Source organism: Salvia splendens, chromosome 5 (assembly GCF_004379255.2).
Source record: "Salvia splendens isolate huo1 chromosome 5, SspV2, whole genome shotgun sequence".
Classification (NCBI taxonomy): domain Eukaryota; kingdom Viridiplantae; phylum Streptophyta; class Magnoliopsida; order Lamiales; family Lamiaceae; genus Salvia; species Salvia splendens.
Genome location: NC_056036.1, coordinates 18073330 through 18090255, shown reverse-complemented (window position 1 = coordinate 18090255; position 16926 = coordinate 18073330). Strand labels below are relative to the sequence as shown.

The 16926-nt window shown below is 39.1% G+C and overlaps 2 protein-coding genes across 3 annotated transcripts; one reads left to right on the top strand and one right to left on the bottom strand.

Annotated features, from left to right (window-relative positions):
• Window positions 1–2494: 2494 nt before the first annotated feature.
• Window positions 2495–10127, top strand: LOC121804928 (myosin-2-like). Of its 2 annotated transcripts, none has more exons than XM_042204647.1 (23): window positions 2495–3098; window positions 3591–3692; window positions 3775–3918; window positions 4014–4164; window positions 4276–4303; window positions 4395–4563; window positions 4671–4734; window positions 4867–4880; window positions 4974–5058; window positions 5263–5366; window positions 5454–5592; window positions 5801–5919; window positions 6090–6173; window positions 6300–6389; window positions 6593–6670; window positions 6884–7042; window positions 7570–7770; window positions 7962–8167; window positions 8247–8382; window positions 8531–8660; window positions 8767–8880; window positions 8956–9212; window positions 9470–10127. In XM_042204647.1, exons 1-23 carry the CDS (start codon window positions 2817–2819, stop codon window positions 9923–9925), a joined length of 3312 nt encoding a protein of 1103 aa, XP_042060581.1. In that variant the 5' UTR covers window positions 2495–2816; the 3' UTR covers window positions 9926–10127. The 2 variants fall into 2 exon arrangements, with proteins under 2 accessions (XP_042060581.1, XP_042060580.1); XM_042204646.1 differs by having other exon boundaries at window positions 6021–6173.
• LOC121804930 (chlorophyll a-b binding protein 13, chloroplastic) lies at window positions 10060–11298 on the bottom strand. Its single transcript, XM_042204650.1, has 3 exons — window positions 11115–11298; window positions 10873–11034; window positions 10060–10639 (listed from the first exon to the last, which is right to left on the bottom strand). The coding sequence occupies exons 1-3, from the start codon at window positions 11229–11231 to the stop codon at window positions 10130–10132; spliced, it is 789 nt and encodes a 262-aa protein (XP_042060584.1). The 5' UTR covers window positions 11232–11298; the 3' UTR covers window positions 10060–10129.
• Between the last annotated feature and the right edge of the window lie 5628 nt (window positions 11299–16926).

The following is a 16926-nucleotide window of genomic DNA, read 5'->3' as shown; positions in this document are numbered from 1 at the left end:
TATAATTTTAAATTATATTAAAAATAAATAAATAAATAAATAAATAAGAGGAGTAATATTAATAGTTGTATAAAATAATACTCTCTCCGTCCCACATTAGGAGTGCCGTTGACCTTTCTGCACTCATTTTATAAAAATGATAATAAATAGTTAAAGTGAAAAAATAGTAAACCAAGAAAGAGAATAATGTAGAAAATTAAATATTTAAATATGTAAAAATCTAAAATGGGAAAAAGAATAACAATTTTTTTACTATGATTCAAAATCATGGAAATTAAATCGCATTCCCTTATAGGATAATGACAGCAAACATGGTCTATATTTATAGTTCCCTCAAATATTTTCGACATTTGTACGGCGATTGTCTAGTACATGCAAGAAGGGAAATATTAGTACTCAATATTAAGTCAAACTTTGCCTTGGAAAGTATTATTAAAAATGGAGGTTAATTGACGTTATCCATATTTAATTAATGTTAATTTCCTTTTTTTTTCTTTTTATGAAAAGATGAATGATTGTCAAAAAAGATAGTGGACGAAAAGTAATAATAATTGAAAGTAGGCGACAAACTTTAGTCATAGATTTTTGTTTTTGAGTAGCGAACTAAAATTGAAGCAAAGACTTGTTAATTCACATAATTAATAATAAATGGCAATGTTAATTGAAAATTGTGATGGTATTTTGTCCCAAAAAAAAATTTATGATGATATTTTGTTTTACAGTGTGTCGTAATCTTGTCCGAAAAGTATTTACCATCTTCAACATAATATGTTGTCATGGCATATTGGAGTATATGATAGTACTTAGTAAACAAAAAGAAAATCATTTGTTATATTCATGTAGTACAATATCATTTTCAGAGTGCAGACAAAAATACTCGAAATACTCTTGATATAAATATAAACTAAGTAATGCTTGCATATTAGGAATATTGTTTGAATATGATTGGACTGAACCAAATCTTAGTAGTATTTGTGAATCACCTATAAAGTTAAATTCAATACAATGATAACGCTTGTCACATGGAATTCTATCATTTGTGCACCAGCCATTTTTAAAAATCAAATTTGGAAATTAACTTTGCTAATTTTTCTCTTTAAAAACATGGTACTATAAAAATAAGAGAGAAGAAAAGAGTGGGCATATACCTTAACTAATTTTTAGCCTCTATATAGAAAGGTTGTCGTATCCGAAGCCCTTCACGTTTTTATTTCCACATTAATTCAAGAAATTGTCTCTCTATGTTAATAGGCATGATTTTTAGGAATAATATTTCTCGGAGCAAATGTCATGGGTAGGTGAACCGTGAACCGTGAACCGTGAACCCCTTAATACATATAGTTCGGCCAATTTAATGGATAAATTAATGTGCATAAATGATGCTTTTAATAAAAAGGTTCATAATATATCCATTATTAAATATAATAAATACTATAAATATCCCTCAATAAATAAATAAACAAATAAATAAATGAATACTAGCACTAAACTTGTCAAATTCATGATGAAGTCCACAAATTTTTATGGTATCAATCACGTGAAATTATGCCATGAGAAAAACAATAGTGTAAACAAATACATCGCCCCACTTTATCAGTCATAGTTTATCATTTTTTAATGTCCCGTTTTAGGAGTCCCGATTGAAATATTTCATAAATGGTAATAGGCCACACATTCCACTAACATTTTTCCACTCACATTATATTATTATAAAATTAATAAATAAAAATAGGACTCAAATTCCATTATATTTTTTCACTAATTTTTCTTTACATTTTTAAAAATCCGTGCGCTCCAAATGGAATTCCTAAAGAGGGACGGAGGGAGTAAAATGAAAATCATATCAACAATATTTAATAATGTTGAGAGCGCATGTATAAATTCGAAATTTGAAAATATTATAACGTCCCTCCAAACCTAAATATGCGAGATACAAAAAAGTCAATTATTGAATTTTTAGGGTATGATCAAATTTAGATAGATAGACTTCAACGAATAACTAAAAACCAAACCTTGAAATGTCTAAATCGTCATCTAAATACTGGCGCGTGATGTGTAGGAACCATTGTGGGCCCCATCCACTAACAGTTCATTTCTGACAATTATTTTATTTTCTAACTAAATTTAAATTTCAAACTCATTTTATTCTTTGAGCGCGGATGTCCGACGGACTTCGGACCGACGTACCGAACGTCCGCGCGGGACGTCCCCCATTAGGCAGCATGCATACGGATAAGGATGTTCGCTGTGGACACCGGAGTTCCGCGGCTTTCTGGGACGTACGTCATTGCGTTGACACGGCGGACGTCCCGATTTTTTATTATTTTTTGTGGATGTCCGTCGGGATGTCTTTGAGGATGTCCATCATTTTGTAGTGGGACGTCCTTATAACGTAACAGTGCAATGAGATGTCCTTATGACGTGATAGGAGGGGTTTTTGAGAAGTCTGTCCCATCGTGGATGCTCTTATTACATTACCAAACTTCAACTGTCAGTCAGGCAATCCTTAAATCTAATTCCTGAATGTATCAAATTTCAGATAATTACAACTCGGTTTCTCGTTCTTCTACAAATTGGAAGCATCTTCATTAGACTTCGCTTTCACGGAAACAACGAATTGTGTGTGTGTTAATTTTATGCGGGAAGCTTGTCGGTTGCGGACTGCCTTTGCTTTTGCTTTCGACTTTGATTTGGTGGTTTCATGACTTCCAGTTTTTTCCACCTGAAGATGGGATCGAATTCGAACTTTTTTAGAGCAATGCAATCTCGGCAGTGAATGTTTTTGCGAGTGTGGGGTTTTTGCGAGACAAGGAAAAATGCTGTCTTTATCGACAGCGCGGAGCTCATTGGAGGAAATGCTGGACTCTCTCCGGCGAGAAGAAGAGACCCAGACGCCGAGGGACTTGCCGCCGCCGCTGCCTCCCAGGCCAAAGCCGACGTCTCGTGCTCGGCTTCCGTCGGCCAAGAGGCCGTTGCCTACGAGTAAAGAAGAAATGGAAGTGGAAGATGGGGAGAAATGCAATGGAAAACTCGGACACGTGGCACCAGGATCTGTCCGGACGGCGGCGGATGACGCCAAAGGGCGTCCCATAAAAAAGGTATACGATTTTGATCCAATTTGTATATGGTTGCAGATATTCTTTAATGCAAATGGAAATTGAAGACTTTGGGTTTTAAATGATGCAACAAATATACAGATGTTTTGATTATATTCTTAGACTTCTTTATTTTACAATTGTATTGGCATGCTTGAATTTCATCTTGATGCTTGCTGGTGACTATTTTCATGGCATAATTTGGTAAGATTTGGATTCTTTATGGACTTGGTGCTAGGCGGTTATCTAAGACGAGTCAGAGTTTTAATCTATTTTCTTACCTGCGAGCTTAGCTATATTACATTGAAATGCAACTTTTCCCGTGTCTGGTTTCTTTGGCTCCGTATAGTCTATACACCATATCAAATAGAATAGTGGGACACATGACCAAAATGTTTGGCATTTTTATCTTGCCCAAATGTTTGGCTTTTTTTGAGTTTACAAATCGAATTTTCCTCTCAGCTACTCATTGTTAGTGGTGATGTATGATTTTAGAAACTTCGTGTTTGGTGTCGGCGACATGATGACCTCTGGGAATCAGGGCAAATAAAATCAAACTCAGGGGAGAAAGCTTTGGTTCTGCTAACGGACGGAAGTGTTAGTTCATTTGATTTCTCATCTCTTCACTGCTTTTGTTGCATTTGACCAGAATATTTCACTCACTGCATTACTACTACAGGCTGTGACAGTTCCCACCCAAGACGTTCTACCAGCCAATCCGCGAATACTTGACGAAGTTGATGATCTTGCACAACTAAGTTATTTGAACGAGCCTTCTGTTCTCCACAATCTTCAGTGTAGATATTCACAAGATAGTATATATGTAATTCTCTATTTGAAATCCTTTTCGTTTTATTTGTTTATAACGATTGCCTCTAACTCTAACCTAAACAATTTTCTTGTCTTTGCTTTACGTAGAGTAAGGCAGGCCCTGTATTACTATCAGTCAATCCGTTTAAAAATGTCCACCTATATGGGGATGATATAGTTACTGCTTACAGAAAGAAGCTTTTGGACAGTCCTCATGTTTATGCTATTGCTGATGCAGCATACAATGCAATGAGAGCAGGTGCTATATAGTACCTAAAATACTCGAGAAAAATGCTTGCCTTGTTAACATATTGGTTTGGCAAGTTGCTAATGTTCACTTTCCGTTTTGCTAATTTTTTTATATTTGCAGATGAAGTAAACCAGTCTATAGTTATCAGGTTAGCTGCAGTGTTTGTAACGATCTTCTTCCTTTGCTTGCTCCATGCTGTAGCTTTGTTTCTAATAGTTTTTGTTTGATTAACTTTATAGTGGAGAAAGTGGCGCTGGAAAGACTGAGACGGCTAAGATTGCAATGCAGTATTTGGCAGCTCTTGGTGGAGGTAATGGTGGAATAGAATCTAAAGTCGTGCAAACAAGCTGTATACTGGAGGCTTTTGGTAATGCCAAAACAACCAGGAACAACAACTCCAGCCGATTTGTGAGTTCTCTCCGAATTTCTCTCCTACTACTTGAAGGGGTTCACGTGCTAGTGTTTTGCAATCAATGTAGGGAGACCTTGTCTGGTAACACCCCATATCCGTGCAGGGAAAATTAATTGAAATGAACTTCAATGCTGCTGGGAAAATATGTGGTGCTAAAATACAGACCTGTAAGCATGCTTTTAATGATCGAGTTGAACGTTGAAAAGATATTACTTTTGTGCATCTTTAGTCATATTTTTTTTCTGATGTGGCTTTCTATTTTGTGCATGTCCAATGTCAAATTCCTCGATTCTGAACAGTCCTCCTTGAAAAGGTCAGTATGCGTATCAAAATCAGTGAGTTTGTTCCCTAGTCTGCATATTTACAATGGACTGGAATTGACATTATTCCATGTTGGTTGGACCAGTCAAGAGTTGTTCAGTTGTCCGAAGGAGAGCGGTCCTATCACATTTTTTATCAGCTCTGTTCTGGTGTGCCTTCTAGTCTCCGAGGTTTGTACTCGGCTTTTCCCCAAACTTCAGTTTTCGACCTGTATCTGTTACTTCCTCTCCTACGAGAAAAGTACAAATATTTTTGGACTTGATGATGCACAACTCATTGCACTTTTTCTTGAATAAAAAAATCATTTATTGCCTAGAACACATTTATAGGTTTTCTGGAAATATTATGACCGCAAGCCATGGTTATTTTTTCAGGTAGGCTGAGGCTAAGAAGTGCTTCTGAATACAAATATCTCAATCAGAGTGAATGTTTGCAGATTCCCAACATTGATGATGCACAGAAGTTTCATCATCTTATGGTAAATGACTGGTCTTGCTTGCATATGTGATGTATATTCATTATCTGTAAAAATTTATTAATTCTGGCATATGTTTTCTCTCCTTAGGGAGCCTTAGATTCTATCAGAATATGTAAAGAAGACCAAGAACATGCCTTCGAGATGCTTGCTGCAGTTTTGTGGCTAGGAAACATATCATTTCTTGTAACTGACAATCAAAATCACATCGAGGTTGTTTCTGATGAAGGTATCTGCATATTCTAATTCATTTGCCTAATCCTCTTTTATTAGTCACCATCTTTTCAAAACTTTGGTTTTTGTTATATATTTTCCCATATATGTAGTGAGTAAAAAGCTAGGGGTGCACCTAGATGCAAAAGACATTCTACAACATCAAGATAAGGTTTATGATTATCGTTTTACTTAACAATCTGAATTAATTTCCCTATCTACAGCTGTTACAAATGCTGCTGGCTTGATGGGCTGTAGTGAGCAAGACCTGATACTTACAATGTCAACCCGGAGGGTACGAGCTGGAAAGGATGAGGTCACCAAATCTCTGACACTTGAACAGGTTCATAATTTCGAAGATCAATAATTACTTGCATATTTTACATGATGATTTGATCGCAAAACCATCACACGTATGATATGTTAAATTTCCCTCATATTTAGGCAATTGACACAAGAGATGCATTAGCAATGTTTATTTATGTGAGCTTGTTCGACTGGCTTGTGGAGCAGATGAACCTGTCACTTTCCATGGGGAAAGATAATATGGGGCGTTCAATAAACATTCTTGATATGTATGGATTTGAGTCACATAAGGTATACAATGGCTGATAGTTTCCTCAACATATACTATGGTGCAATATGTACCACTTTAAATAATTTGTTTTTACTAACCCACTTTAAATAATCTTACTTGGAGTGTTGATTGCTTTTTTGCACCAGAAGAATAGCTTTGAACAGTTTTGCATCAATTATGCTGACGAGCGGCTCCAGCAGCATTTCAATAAACATCTCTTCAAACTTGAGCAAGAAGTAAGCATCATAGATAAAAGTACTTCATACAAAATAGAGCCTGCAAGGATTAGAATTTGTGAATCTATAAGTAAATTCTTCTGCCTTAATTATCTAAATGATAAATAAGTTTTGATTGCTAATGTGCATTAAATATTTTAGCAGAACCCATTTGATTTTGGAATTTTGTTAATGATGCTGGTGAAACATATTTACACTTACAGGAGTATGAGTTAGATGGAATTGACTGGAAAAGGGTAGATTTTGAAGACAACCAAGATTGTGTGGATCTTTTTGAGAAGGTACTCAGAGTTCTAAAGCCAAATTTCTGTTAATCACTAACACATTAACCTAAATGTTAATCCTGCACCCTACTCTTTTTCTCATCTGCTAATTGTTACTATATCTGACTTTTACCTGTATTTGTTAAATATAGGAGTATAATCTACTACTCATAGTATTTAACAAATTTTGTGTCTACTTACTCTTATGTTTACAATGGTGTGCTTGAACAGACACCTATTGGATTCATATCTATATTGGATGAATTATCAAATCTTCCCAAAGCTACAGATTTAGCATTTGCCGCTAAACTCAAGCATCACTTCAGTACTAACCGTTGGTTTAAAGGAGAAAGAGGTGGAACATTCAGCATTCGACATCATGCCGGGGAGGTTAGTTTACTTGTCATTGTACTTTTGAGGAATGTCTGTACACAGCCAATAATTTAGCTAGAGCAAGTGAACCTCAAGTAGATTTAGAATTTGACTGTTGTTGTTCTGCCGTAGTACCTGTCCATATCATCGATCTTACTATGTTAGTAATCAATTAATAGTAGATTTGGAGCCACAAATAGTGTTCATGTATGATAGAAACTGTCAATTTGTACCATTTGATTCTGCCGAATATAATTATGAGAAATCCGTTAAGACTTTTTGTATTGGTGGCAGACATTTATTGATCAACTGCAACAATGGAAGGTTGATCCATACATGCTAGTTGTGCTAGTTATACACAATTGTTTGAGACCATAATGCGGGTGTCTTTGTTACTTATGATTAGAATATCCTTGTCATAGTGACAGAAAACTCTGGCTGATATATTACACATGCCACTTGATTCTGAATATAGAAATTGTTACATTTATGTTAAATAAAGTTAGTTTTGGTTTAATTATATTGATGTGAACTTTGTACCATAGGTTCTTTATGAGACGGGAAAGTTCTTGGAAAAGAATCAGGATCCTATACATTCTGAAATTATTGAGCTACTCTCATCCTGCACTGGTCGACTTCCTCAATCTTTTGCTGCTCTACTTAAGCAATCCAAGAATCGGGGTAGTGCATCGGCACAGTCAGGGATGTCAGTGTGTAGGAAGCAAAGTGTTGCCACTAAATTCAAGGTGATAAGGCTTGTTCTTTCAGTCTTCTAGAAGAAATTGATATTATTCTATCAAAGCATGATGTTTTGCCTTTTGTTAAAACAGTGGTTTTTAGTTTAATATGTTCTCTTATATTTGTACTAATTAGAAACAAGAACTTCTCACCATATATGCTCTGCTAAATTTGTTGTTACTTTTGCACACTACTGCAGGGGAAGCTGTTCAAATTAATACAACATCTAGACAGCACAAAACAACATTTTATTCGTTGCATAAGACCAAATAATAAGCAGATTCCTGGTGCATTTGAAAAAGACATTGCCCTGGAGCAGCTTCGTAGCTGTGGGATTCTGCAAGTTGTCAGGATTTCTAAGTCTGGGTATCCGGTGCGGATTAGTCATCAAGAGTTTACACAGAGGTGAAGCATCGAATCTTAATATCCATTCACTCTGTGATTACTGTCTGGTGTTTTGAAGACATGCTGGTGTGAATTTCAGGTACGTTTCCCTACTCGGGGAAACTAAGGATTGTCAAGATCCGTTAAGTTTGTCAATTGCCATTCTGCAGAAGTTTGGGATCGTGCCAGAGATGTACCAAGTTGGTTATACAAAGTTATACTTTCGAAAAAGTCAGGTGATTTTGTCTGTGCTTTTAGTATCAGTTGATTTTCTAAAGCACTTCATTGGTTGTTTGTCTTCAGTATTACATCGACAACACAGCATTTGTGTGCATTGCTTCTCGAACCTGAACATCTTTTTGTATTATATTTCCTGATAAACAGATTGATGTCTTGGAAGATGTTAGAAAACAAGTTGTCCAAGGTACTCTTGAGGTGCAGAAGTGTTTCATTGGTCAGCACGCTTGCCAGGATTTCCATAAACTCAAGGAACAAGTAGTGACATTGCAATCATGTAAGGCAATCAAATGTTCTTCTCTCTATTTTCTTAACAGCTAGCTCCACCAATTTATTGAATCATCATCTTACTTGTGCACTTGGTGATTATTAAATGTATGCAGATATTCGCGGTGAAATTGCTAGAAAGGAGTATGGTGCGTTACTCGGGTCCCAAAAGCAGGTTATCCGTGGGGGGTCAGATGAGCAGTTTACGGCAGTTGCGCAAATACAGTCTGGTAAACTTCTGTTTTAGGAATAGCTGATGAGTTACAATCTGGTGCCCTCCTAATACAGTTAATTGGCTTGTGCAGTTGTTCGTGGATGGCTGGCCCGTAAACAATATAATCACCTCCGGAACTCTAAACAGTCATATGTTGAAGAGCTATCGACGGTTGTTGAAGAGCTACGGAAGCGTGTGTTGGTGGCAGAAGCGACAGTTGGACAGAAGGAAACAGAAAATATGGCTTTAAGAGAGCAGGTGGTGCAATATGAAGCGCGATGGTCTGAATATGAATCCAAGATGAAATCCATGGAGGAGATGTGGCAAAAGCAAATAACATCTCTACAAGTGAGTTTGTTTACCAAGTTATTTACAAGTAGATTGGTTGAGAGAATATTCTTTTGGTTCAAACGGAAAAAACTATTAGTCCTAATGAAGCAACGGGAAATGAAGGTTGTATTTAGTATACAGGGCCTGTGTATTTTGGGGCGATATTAAGTATATAAATGAGTATTTGAATGATTCCAGAGTCAAACGAGCTATCACTGGGTTGGGCTTGTTTATCAATCAATCGAAATTGATAAGCCTGTATTATTTCTTGGCAGATGAGCTTGGCTGCAGCCAAGAAGAGTCTTATTGCTGAAAATGCTACAAAGCCAGCAAGAAGGCTCGACGGAGCGCAGTCGCCTCAATTTTATGAATCCGAGGACACATCTAGAACTCACACGCCGGGTGATAGCTCCCCAGTCAGACGCGCCAACAATGGCGTTGATGAGTTGCCTTCTCGAGACACGAATGCAAGCCTGAACCCTGTGAGCCATCTCACCCAAGAGTTCGAGGAGAGAAGCCGTGCTTTCAATGATGCAGTTGTGGAGGTCAAGTCAGACCAGTCTCCTATACACACGATAGAGGAGTTCCGGAGGCTGAGAGACAGGTTCGAAGCATGGAAGAAGGACTACAAGGCGAGGTTGAAGGAAGCGAAGGTGAAAGTGCACAAGCTGGGGAGAATTGAAGCAGAGAAACACAGAATGAAATGGTGGGGGAGGAAAAGTAAGAGATGAAGCACCCATGAATCTGTATATATATATATCCAATTTTGCTGTTGCATTGTAAGTCTAATTCTCTCTCTTCTATTCTTGTATAGTATTAGCAATTTAATTCATGTTTACTTTCTCCTTATGTTGAAATAATGGAATAGAACTAAACATTGATGCACTGAAATACATATTAATGTACAACATTATATCTATACATTATATGCTTGATTATGATCCTGGGACAAATTTGGTGGCGTAGACCCAAGCATTGTTAGCAACAGGGTTGTCGAGATGATCCAGAAGGTTCTCAAGAGGTCCTTTTCCGGTGACAATAGCTTGCACGAAGAATCCGAACATGGAGAACATGGCTAGCCTTCCGTTCTTGATCTCCTTGACCTTCAGCTCGGCAAAGGTGACTGGGTCGTCGGCCAGGCCTAGCGGGTCGAAGTACTGGCCGCCCGGGTAGAGGTCGTTGCCCTCTCCGACTCCGTCAAGGCCGTTGATTCTGAACCCCTCGACGAGTCCCATGAGTACAACCTGGAACCCAAGAACAGCCAGAATGCTCTGAGCATGGACCAGATTCGGGTTGCCTAAATAGTCTAGCCCGCCCTCGGAGAAGATTTGTGCACCGGCCTTGAACCACACTGGCTCCTTGAAGTCCACACTCACCCATCTTTGAAGAACCTCCGGTGTGATGCATCCTAGAGCTCCAAGCATGGCCCATCTTCCATGAATAACCTTTAGCATTGGTTTCTCAAGATTAAGTTTGGAAACAACATAAATTTTAATGCAAAATTAGTAAAGTAAGAGAGAGAAATAGAAAAAGTTATGGAATTAGCGTTAGTGGATCGTGGGGTCTATTTCCTAAAATGGAAAGTTTCTGCTTTCAAATAACGCATCTAAAAGGAAAGAATTTCTATTTTTATGAAACGAAAGGGGTAAGTAAAGATTGTGTGATGGGTGAAGACTACCTCAAGCGCCCTGTTCTTGGCAAAGGCCTCGGGATCGGCGGACAAACCAGCCGTGTCCCATCCGTAGTCACCAGGGAATTCTCCGTTGAGGTAGGAAGGAGTCTGAGCCGAGAAGGGTCCCAAGTACTTAACACGGTCCGGTCCGTACCACAAGTCATTACCCTGTTGACACAATCATATCATCATTAGCAACAAACAAAATGCATAATTTTTAACATAATGTGTGTTGTTGTGATTAATACCATGGTGTATTTGGCATTGCCCATTGAGATAACATCTCTAAGAGGATTGGCATTCTTGGTTTGGCCCAAGAATGGGGTTGCTTTCACAATGGTTGTGGAGCTAGCCATTGATGCCATTTCTTTGAGATTATTTTTGTCTGTGCTTGGAGCTGAAGTTGGAGGTTGCTTTTATGTGAAGAGAGAGAGAGAGAGAGAGTGGAGAGATGAGTGGTGAAGGTTGTCTGTGAAAAAATGTGGCTGGTGGGAGTTCAAGTGCAATGCCCAGCCAATCACAAGCCCATAAAGGATTTCATGTATCTTGGCATCATATCCTCTCTATCCGAAATTTATCTATTGAAATAGGAATTTGTTTATTCATTGCCATCTCGCATAATAATTCCTAATTCATAAATGTGGCAAACTTTAGAGTATCTGCAACGGTCGAGAAAAAAAAGTACAAGTCTCGTCTCGGCGAGACGGGATGCGGGGGAGACAGTGTGACGCGTTGCAAGCGTCTCCACCCAGCGGGTGTCGCGCGGCGAGGAGGAGGGAGGCTGGCCAGCAAGATACTGGCATGTTTTACGTGGCGCGAGTGGGCATCCGTTATAGTCATTTGATAATTATTTATTTATTAATATATACAGTATTTTATAAAACTATCCCACTTCCCCAAATATAATTACTGGTTTTTCTTTTAGTATTTTTCATTTATTTTATCATCTAATTTATTCCAAAATCATGTATAAATACTGCATTCTTCACATATTTTTTCCTCACCAAAAATATTCTCCCACTCATTTCTCTCTAATTTACATTCTCAATTTAAGTATGACCGGCGATGTACTAAATAGCTCGGTTGATTGCTTTAGTCGAGCAACGTAGTAAAGGGTATTACGAGAACCTTACTGCTCCTCCTCCTGCAGAAGAAGTCGCCGCTACATCCTTCGTGGACGGGAAGAAGCCGCCCAAAGGCTCATTCGAGATTATTTTTTCGAGCAACTACGGTGAGGAGATGAATACTTCCGACTACATTTCTGGATGGTCTGAGAATTATTTTTGCTCATCGTAAATATATTGGCTGCCCGTGACGAAAATTTGATACATGAAGATACCATAGAGTGGATGAATTTCTCGGTGACAAATTTGAAAATGGTCAACCTTAATGAGAAAATATTCCATGGTCTTGACATACCAAGTTGGCAATATGATTTGGTGTGACCAACTAATAGTTTTTTTGACAAGTATTATCAATAATCATGTGCATTATGGAAACTAAGGGTGTGACTGGTTCACTGAAAAGGTTTTATTTAGTTTACAATAACACGTTTTCCCCATGATTAGGGTCAGGGATAGCAATTCTTTGTAAATTGTTGTTTGGTAAAAGATGCTTAGGGTATCCGCAACGCGTCTCGTTGCTGTCTCTATCTCGTCTCGGAGAGACGAGACGGCAGCGAGACGGCGTTGCAGGGATACGTCTCGGTCTCGTCTCGGCGGGTGTCTCGTCCCGGAGTGACGTCTGGAGCGACAGCTCGCCACGCGCCAGTGCCACGTGGCGCTAGGCGCGACGCCCACTCGCCGGCCCGCGAGTGGGAATCGTCACACTGACGCAATAAATTATTTTTTTTAAAATTTGATTTTAATTAAAAAAAAATTTAAACGGTAATGTTACCGTTTTTTACCGTTTTCAACGGTATTTTTTTTTCCTTTTTTTACTTTATAAATACTCCTCTTTCATCCTCATTATACACATAAACACACATCTATTCTTCTCAAATCATCTCTCTCACCTCTCCAATTTTCATCTCACCTCTTCAATTTTAATCTCAAAATGTCCGGCGACGGAAACAAGCCGGCGACGGAAACGAGGGCGGCTCCGGCGGATATGACTTGAACACGTTTGGCGACTGGGAGGCATGTACAATGTCTTGGGTGCTGCCGGTTCCGGTTCGTCGATGCCGGGCACCCAAGGCTCGTCGACGCCGGCGGCGTACCAACCACCATATTTTGATGTGATGCATACTCTCGTCCCTCCGCCCCGAGGTATGGGAAATCGCAGGGATTATCCCAAATTAGGGAGGATTTTCCGGATGAACCCAATCCGGAAGGAGGACGAGGCGGTGGAAGCTCTAGGGGTCGAACATTCGATGCCGTGGAGGAAGAGGAGGAGGCGGCTGAGGAGGAGGAGGATATAGGTCGTCATCCATATAGCCGCAAGGACACGATGACCCTGTTCAACGCTTGGGTCAGTGTCTCGTACGATCCCATCGTCGGGAATCAACAAACCCGCAAGTGTTTTTGGGAAAAGGTCACCGACGCCTACAACGAGAACAAGCCGTCTCGGTCCCGCCGCCGCACCATGAAGATGTTCCGCAGTCATTTTGACCGAGTCGCCAGAGATGTCAAATTTTTTTGCGCCATCTACAAGAATGAAGCGGCTCAATGCCAAAGCGGAGCCAGTGGAGCCGACATTATGAGAGCGGCTATGCGAGGTTTTTTTTACGACAACGACAAAGAATTCAAACATGTCGATGTTTGGGAGGCCGTCAAAGACGTTGAGAGGTGGGCCGGCGGTGTCCAGTCCAGCATAGGCTCGCGCTCGAAACGCACGAAGCACACGGCGGGTGACCAATACTCGTCTAGTGAGGGCGAGTCAGGCAACGCCTCACAAGAGGTTGAGGGCACGACCACCGATGAAAGGGGCTCCTCTCGCGGGCATCGTCGCCCGCAAGGACCAGGGCGAATCAAGCCAGGCGGGCTTGGTCTCGGGCTCGAACACCCTATTGTCCATGTACTTGACCGCCACGATAGCTGACACTTCCCGCATGACGCCTCCTCAATATCAAGCCCATCTTGCCGGAATTGAGTATATGGCAAGACAAATTGGTATTCCGCCTCTAGGTAGCTTGAGTGCACCGCCATCGCCTTCGGGGGATGATTCGCCGACAGAGTAGTTTTTATAATTTCTATAAAATTGTATTTTAAATTATGTAATTTTTATTTTTTAGGATTTTAATTTTGTATTTTTTTTATTTTTTTGAATTTTAAGTTGTATTTTTATTTTATTTAATGAAGTGTGTTTTTATTAATTGAATTTGTTGGAAATAAAAATAAAAAATGAAATTGAATGAATAGTTAAGGGATGAGATGGTTAAGAGATGGAAGGTTGCAAGTGTTGTCTCTTAGTTAAGAGATGAGATGAAAAGTACAGTGGGACCCAGGAATAGTGAAGAGATGAGACGGTTAAAAGACGGATAAGAAACAGCTTTGCGGATGGCCTTATACAACTACTCCATTGTTTGGTATGATTTACGTGTTGTAGGCCAACATTATATTATAGTATGTGATGACTAAAATGACCTTACTTTTGGGAAGGAAATGACACCAACACCCTCCATCGTCCTTAACAGCAAGCAAATAGTAGTAGAAAACTATTTTTTCTCTCTCCTCTGCGCACCCCCTCTTCTCTTCCATTTCTACTTCCCCTTAATTTCTTTTTGAACTGCGCCCCTCTCCCTTCCCCTACCACCGATTCAACTCTCCTATCATACGTATAAATGGGCGGGGGTTTTGGCCCTATGCTGGTTCCGTCAGTGCATACTAGGCAGTGGCGGACGGAGTTAAGTACAAGGGGGTACGACTCTACCCCCAAAATGCTGAATAGCCTAGTGGTAAAATACTCCTATTTTATAGTGTAAGACCCAGGTTCAAATCTCATAGGTGTATTTTTTTGCTATTTAGTCTTCTATTTTTACTTTCATTTGTTAAGGCGTATTTTTATTCTATTTAGTCTTTTATTTTTGCTTTCATTTGTTAACTGTTTTGTTTTTATTGCTATTAGTCTGTATTTTTGTTTGCATTTATTGACTGTTTAACTTTTACTATTACGTATTATTGAATTTAAGCAGTTAATATTATTAATAATATCTATCTAATGTACGATTAAACATAGAGTAATATAATTTATTAGTTGATTTTTTCATTTATTTTTTACACAATAAAAACATGTATAGTTGAATCTAATCTTTATTATTTATAGTTTTCAATTATGTTCATATTTGAAATTCTATAAATTATATGATGCATTTTATTTTATTTTAAATATTAAAAACTATTTTACAACTGAAATAAGTTCTCAATTAGAAAAGAACCTCTATTTAAATAGTACTCTGTAGTAAAAATCTTTCAAGTAATAACACTTAAATATCATCTATTTTTATATACAATGAAGTGAGTTGCTTAAAAAATTGAGATAACGACCAAAAAAAAAGTTATATCTGCATGCCGATTTAACTATATATCGCACTCCTAATCTCAAATATATGGATCCGCCACTGACACTAGGGAAATCCGTTGGGTATCATTTTATCTCTTTCAAAACTGCTCACCTCTCGTTCATATGAGTACATTCTATAGATGATGGTGTTCTTTTATACTCCATAGGGGGTAAAAAAATGAGGGATTCATAGCAGCACCGACTTACCTGCTGAATTCGCCGCCACGAATGACTGCCTGCTGGTCGTGTACTGTTGTGGGTATGTGCTTGTTGAGGTGGAAAAGTGAGAGGGCAAATTAGGTATAAAGATCCAATTCCGATTTTCGGAGAAGTAGACAAAAAATTAACCAATTTTCGCCGATATTGAAATGCCTCAAGCGCCAAAACTAATATCAATTCCTGCGAAATCCACCATTTTTGTTCCGGGTCGTCTGAAAAAATCAAGCGCTACCAAACGTGGGAGTCGCACAGTGGCTTTTCCAACCTTTTATGGGTTTTTACCCCCTACCATTCACACCCTAAATACACCTAGACATGCCCACCGGTTCCGGTTCCAAACCGGAACCGTGGCCATTTTCCCGAACCGGAACCGTCAGAATTCGGGTCGCGGTCCGGTTCCGGTTCAAGATATTTCGAACCGGAACCGTCACCGAACCGACGGTTCCGGACGGTTCGGAACCGGCGGAACCGCCGGTTCGGGCGCGTATTTCAAGGCGTGTGGATGGGGCAGACCGGCGGCAGCTTTTCAGCTGAAAAACCGGCCGGTTCCGGCGGTTTTTGGGTCGTGAACCGGCGGTTAACGGGCGGTTAACCGTGAAAACCGGCGGTTAACCGCCGGTTCAGGGGGTTCCGGTTGCGGCGTGAGAAACGAGGCGACATGACGCAGCTTTTGCAGACGGTTTCATTGACCGAACCGGCGGTTTTGTCCCGGAAACCGGCGGTTCCGGCGGTTTTCCGCCAAAAACCGCCGGTTTTGCCGAAAATTCAAAATTTTTTTTTTCAAATTTCAAATTCGAATTCTTCCATTTTCTCCCCCATTTTTATCTATAAATACCCCCCTCTATCCTCATTTACATTCACCCCACTCTTGTGTTAATAAGAGTTTCTCTCTTCAATCTCCCAATTCTCTCTCTTTGTCTCCAATTTCTCATTTGTGCTATTGTGCTTCCATTTAATTACGCAAGTGCTACTCTTATTACGCATTGTTATACACTTATACTTGTTCCCGTAGTTCTATAAGTTGTCTTCCTTTCTCAATTGCTAAAACAAAAAAAATATTATTCCATATTTCTACATTTCTACATAGCAATATGTCTTCATCCCGAGAAGGTCGTGTTGATAAGGGAAAGGAAAAGGCCAAGAGGCCATCTCGGAGATCCGTTATTGATGAAATTTCTCAAATGAACATGGATGAGTGGCAGGTTAATATTTATTATCTACTAATTTAATTAATTTTGAATTACATTACATTATTGTTCATAATTTTATTTTGTATTTACAATACAAATATTATTTTGTAGGCTCGAGAAGAGCAAGATGTGGCACATGCTATTGCTCTCT

What these genes read in the sequence shown, in the direction of transcription:
- LOC121804928 (XM_042204646.1), top strand. Translation starts at nt 2,817, where the DNA reads ATGCTGTCTTTATCGACAGCGCGGAGCTCATTGGAGGAAATGCTGGAC. An exon ending in AGAAGTTTCATCATCTTATG is followed by an intron (nt 5,367 to 5,453) that starts GTAAATGACTGG and finishes TTCTCTCCTTAG; the next exon opens with GGAGCCTTAGATTCTATCAG. An exon ending in CGAGGTTGTTTCTGATGAAG is followed by an intron (nt 5,593 to 5,800) that starts GTATCTGCATAT and finishes CCCTATCTACAG; the next exon opens with CTGTTACAAATGCTGCTGGC.
- LOC121804930 (XM_042204650.1), bottom strand. Translation starts at nt 11,231, where the DNA reads ATGGCATCAATGGCTAGCTCCACAACCATTGTGAAAGCAACCCCATTC. An exon ending in GCAATGCCAAATACACCATG is followed by an intron (nt 11,035 to 11,114) that starts GTATTAATCACA and finishes TTGTGTCAACAG; the next exon opens with GGTAATGACTTGTGGTACGG. An exon ending in CCAAGAACAGGGCGCTTGAG is followed by an intron (nt 10,640 to 10,872) that starts GTAGTCTTCACC and finishes CCAATGCTAAAG; the next exon opens with GTTATTCATGGAAGATGGGC.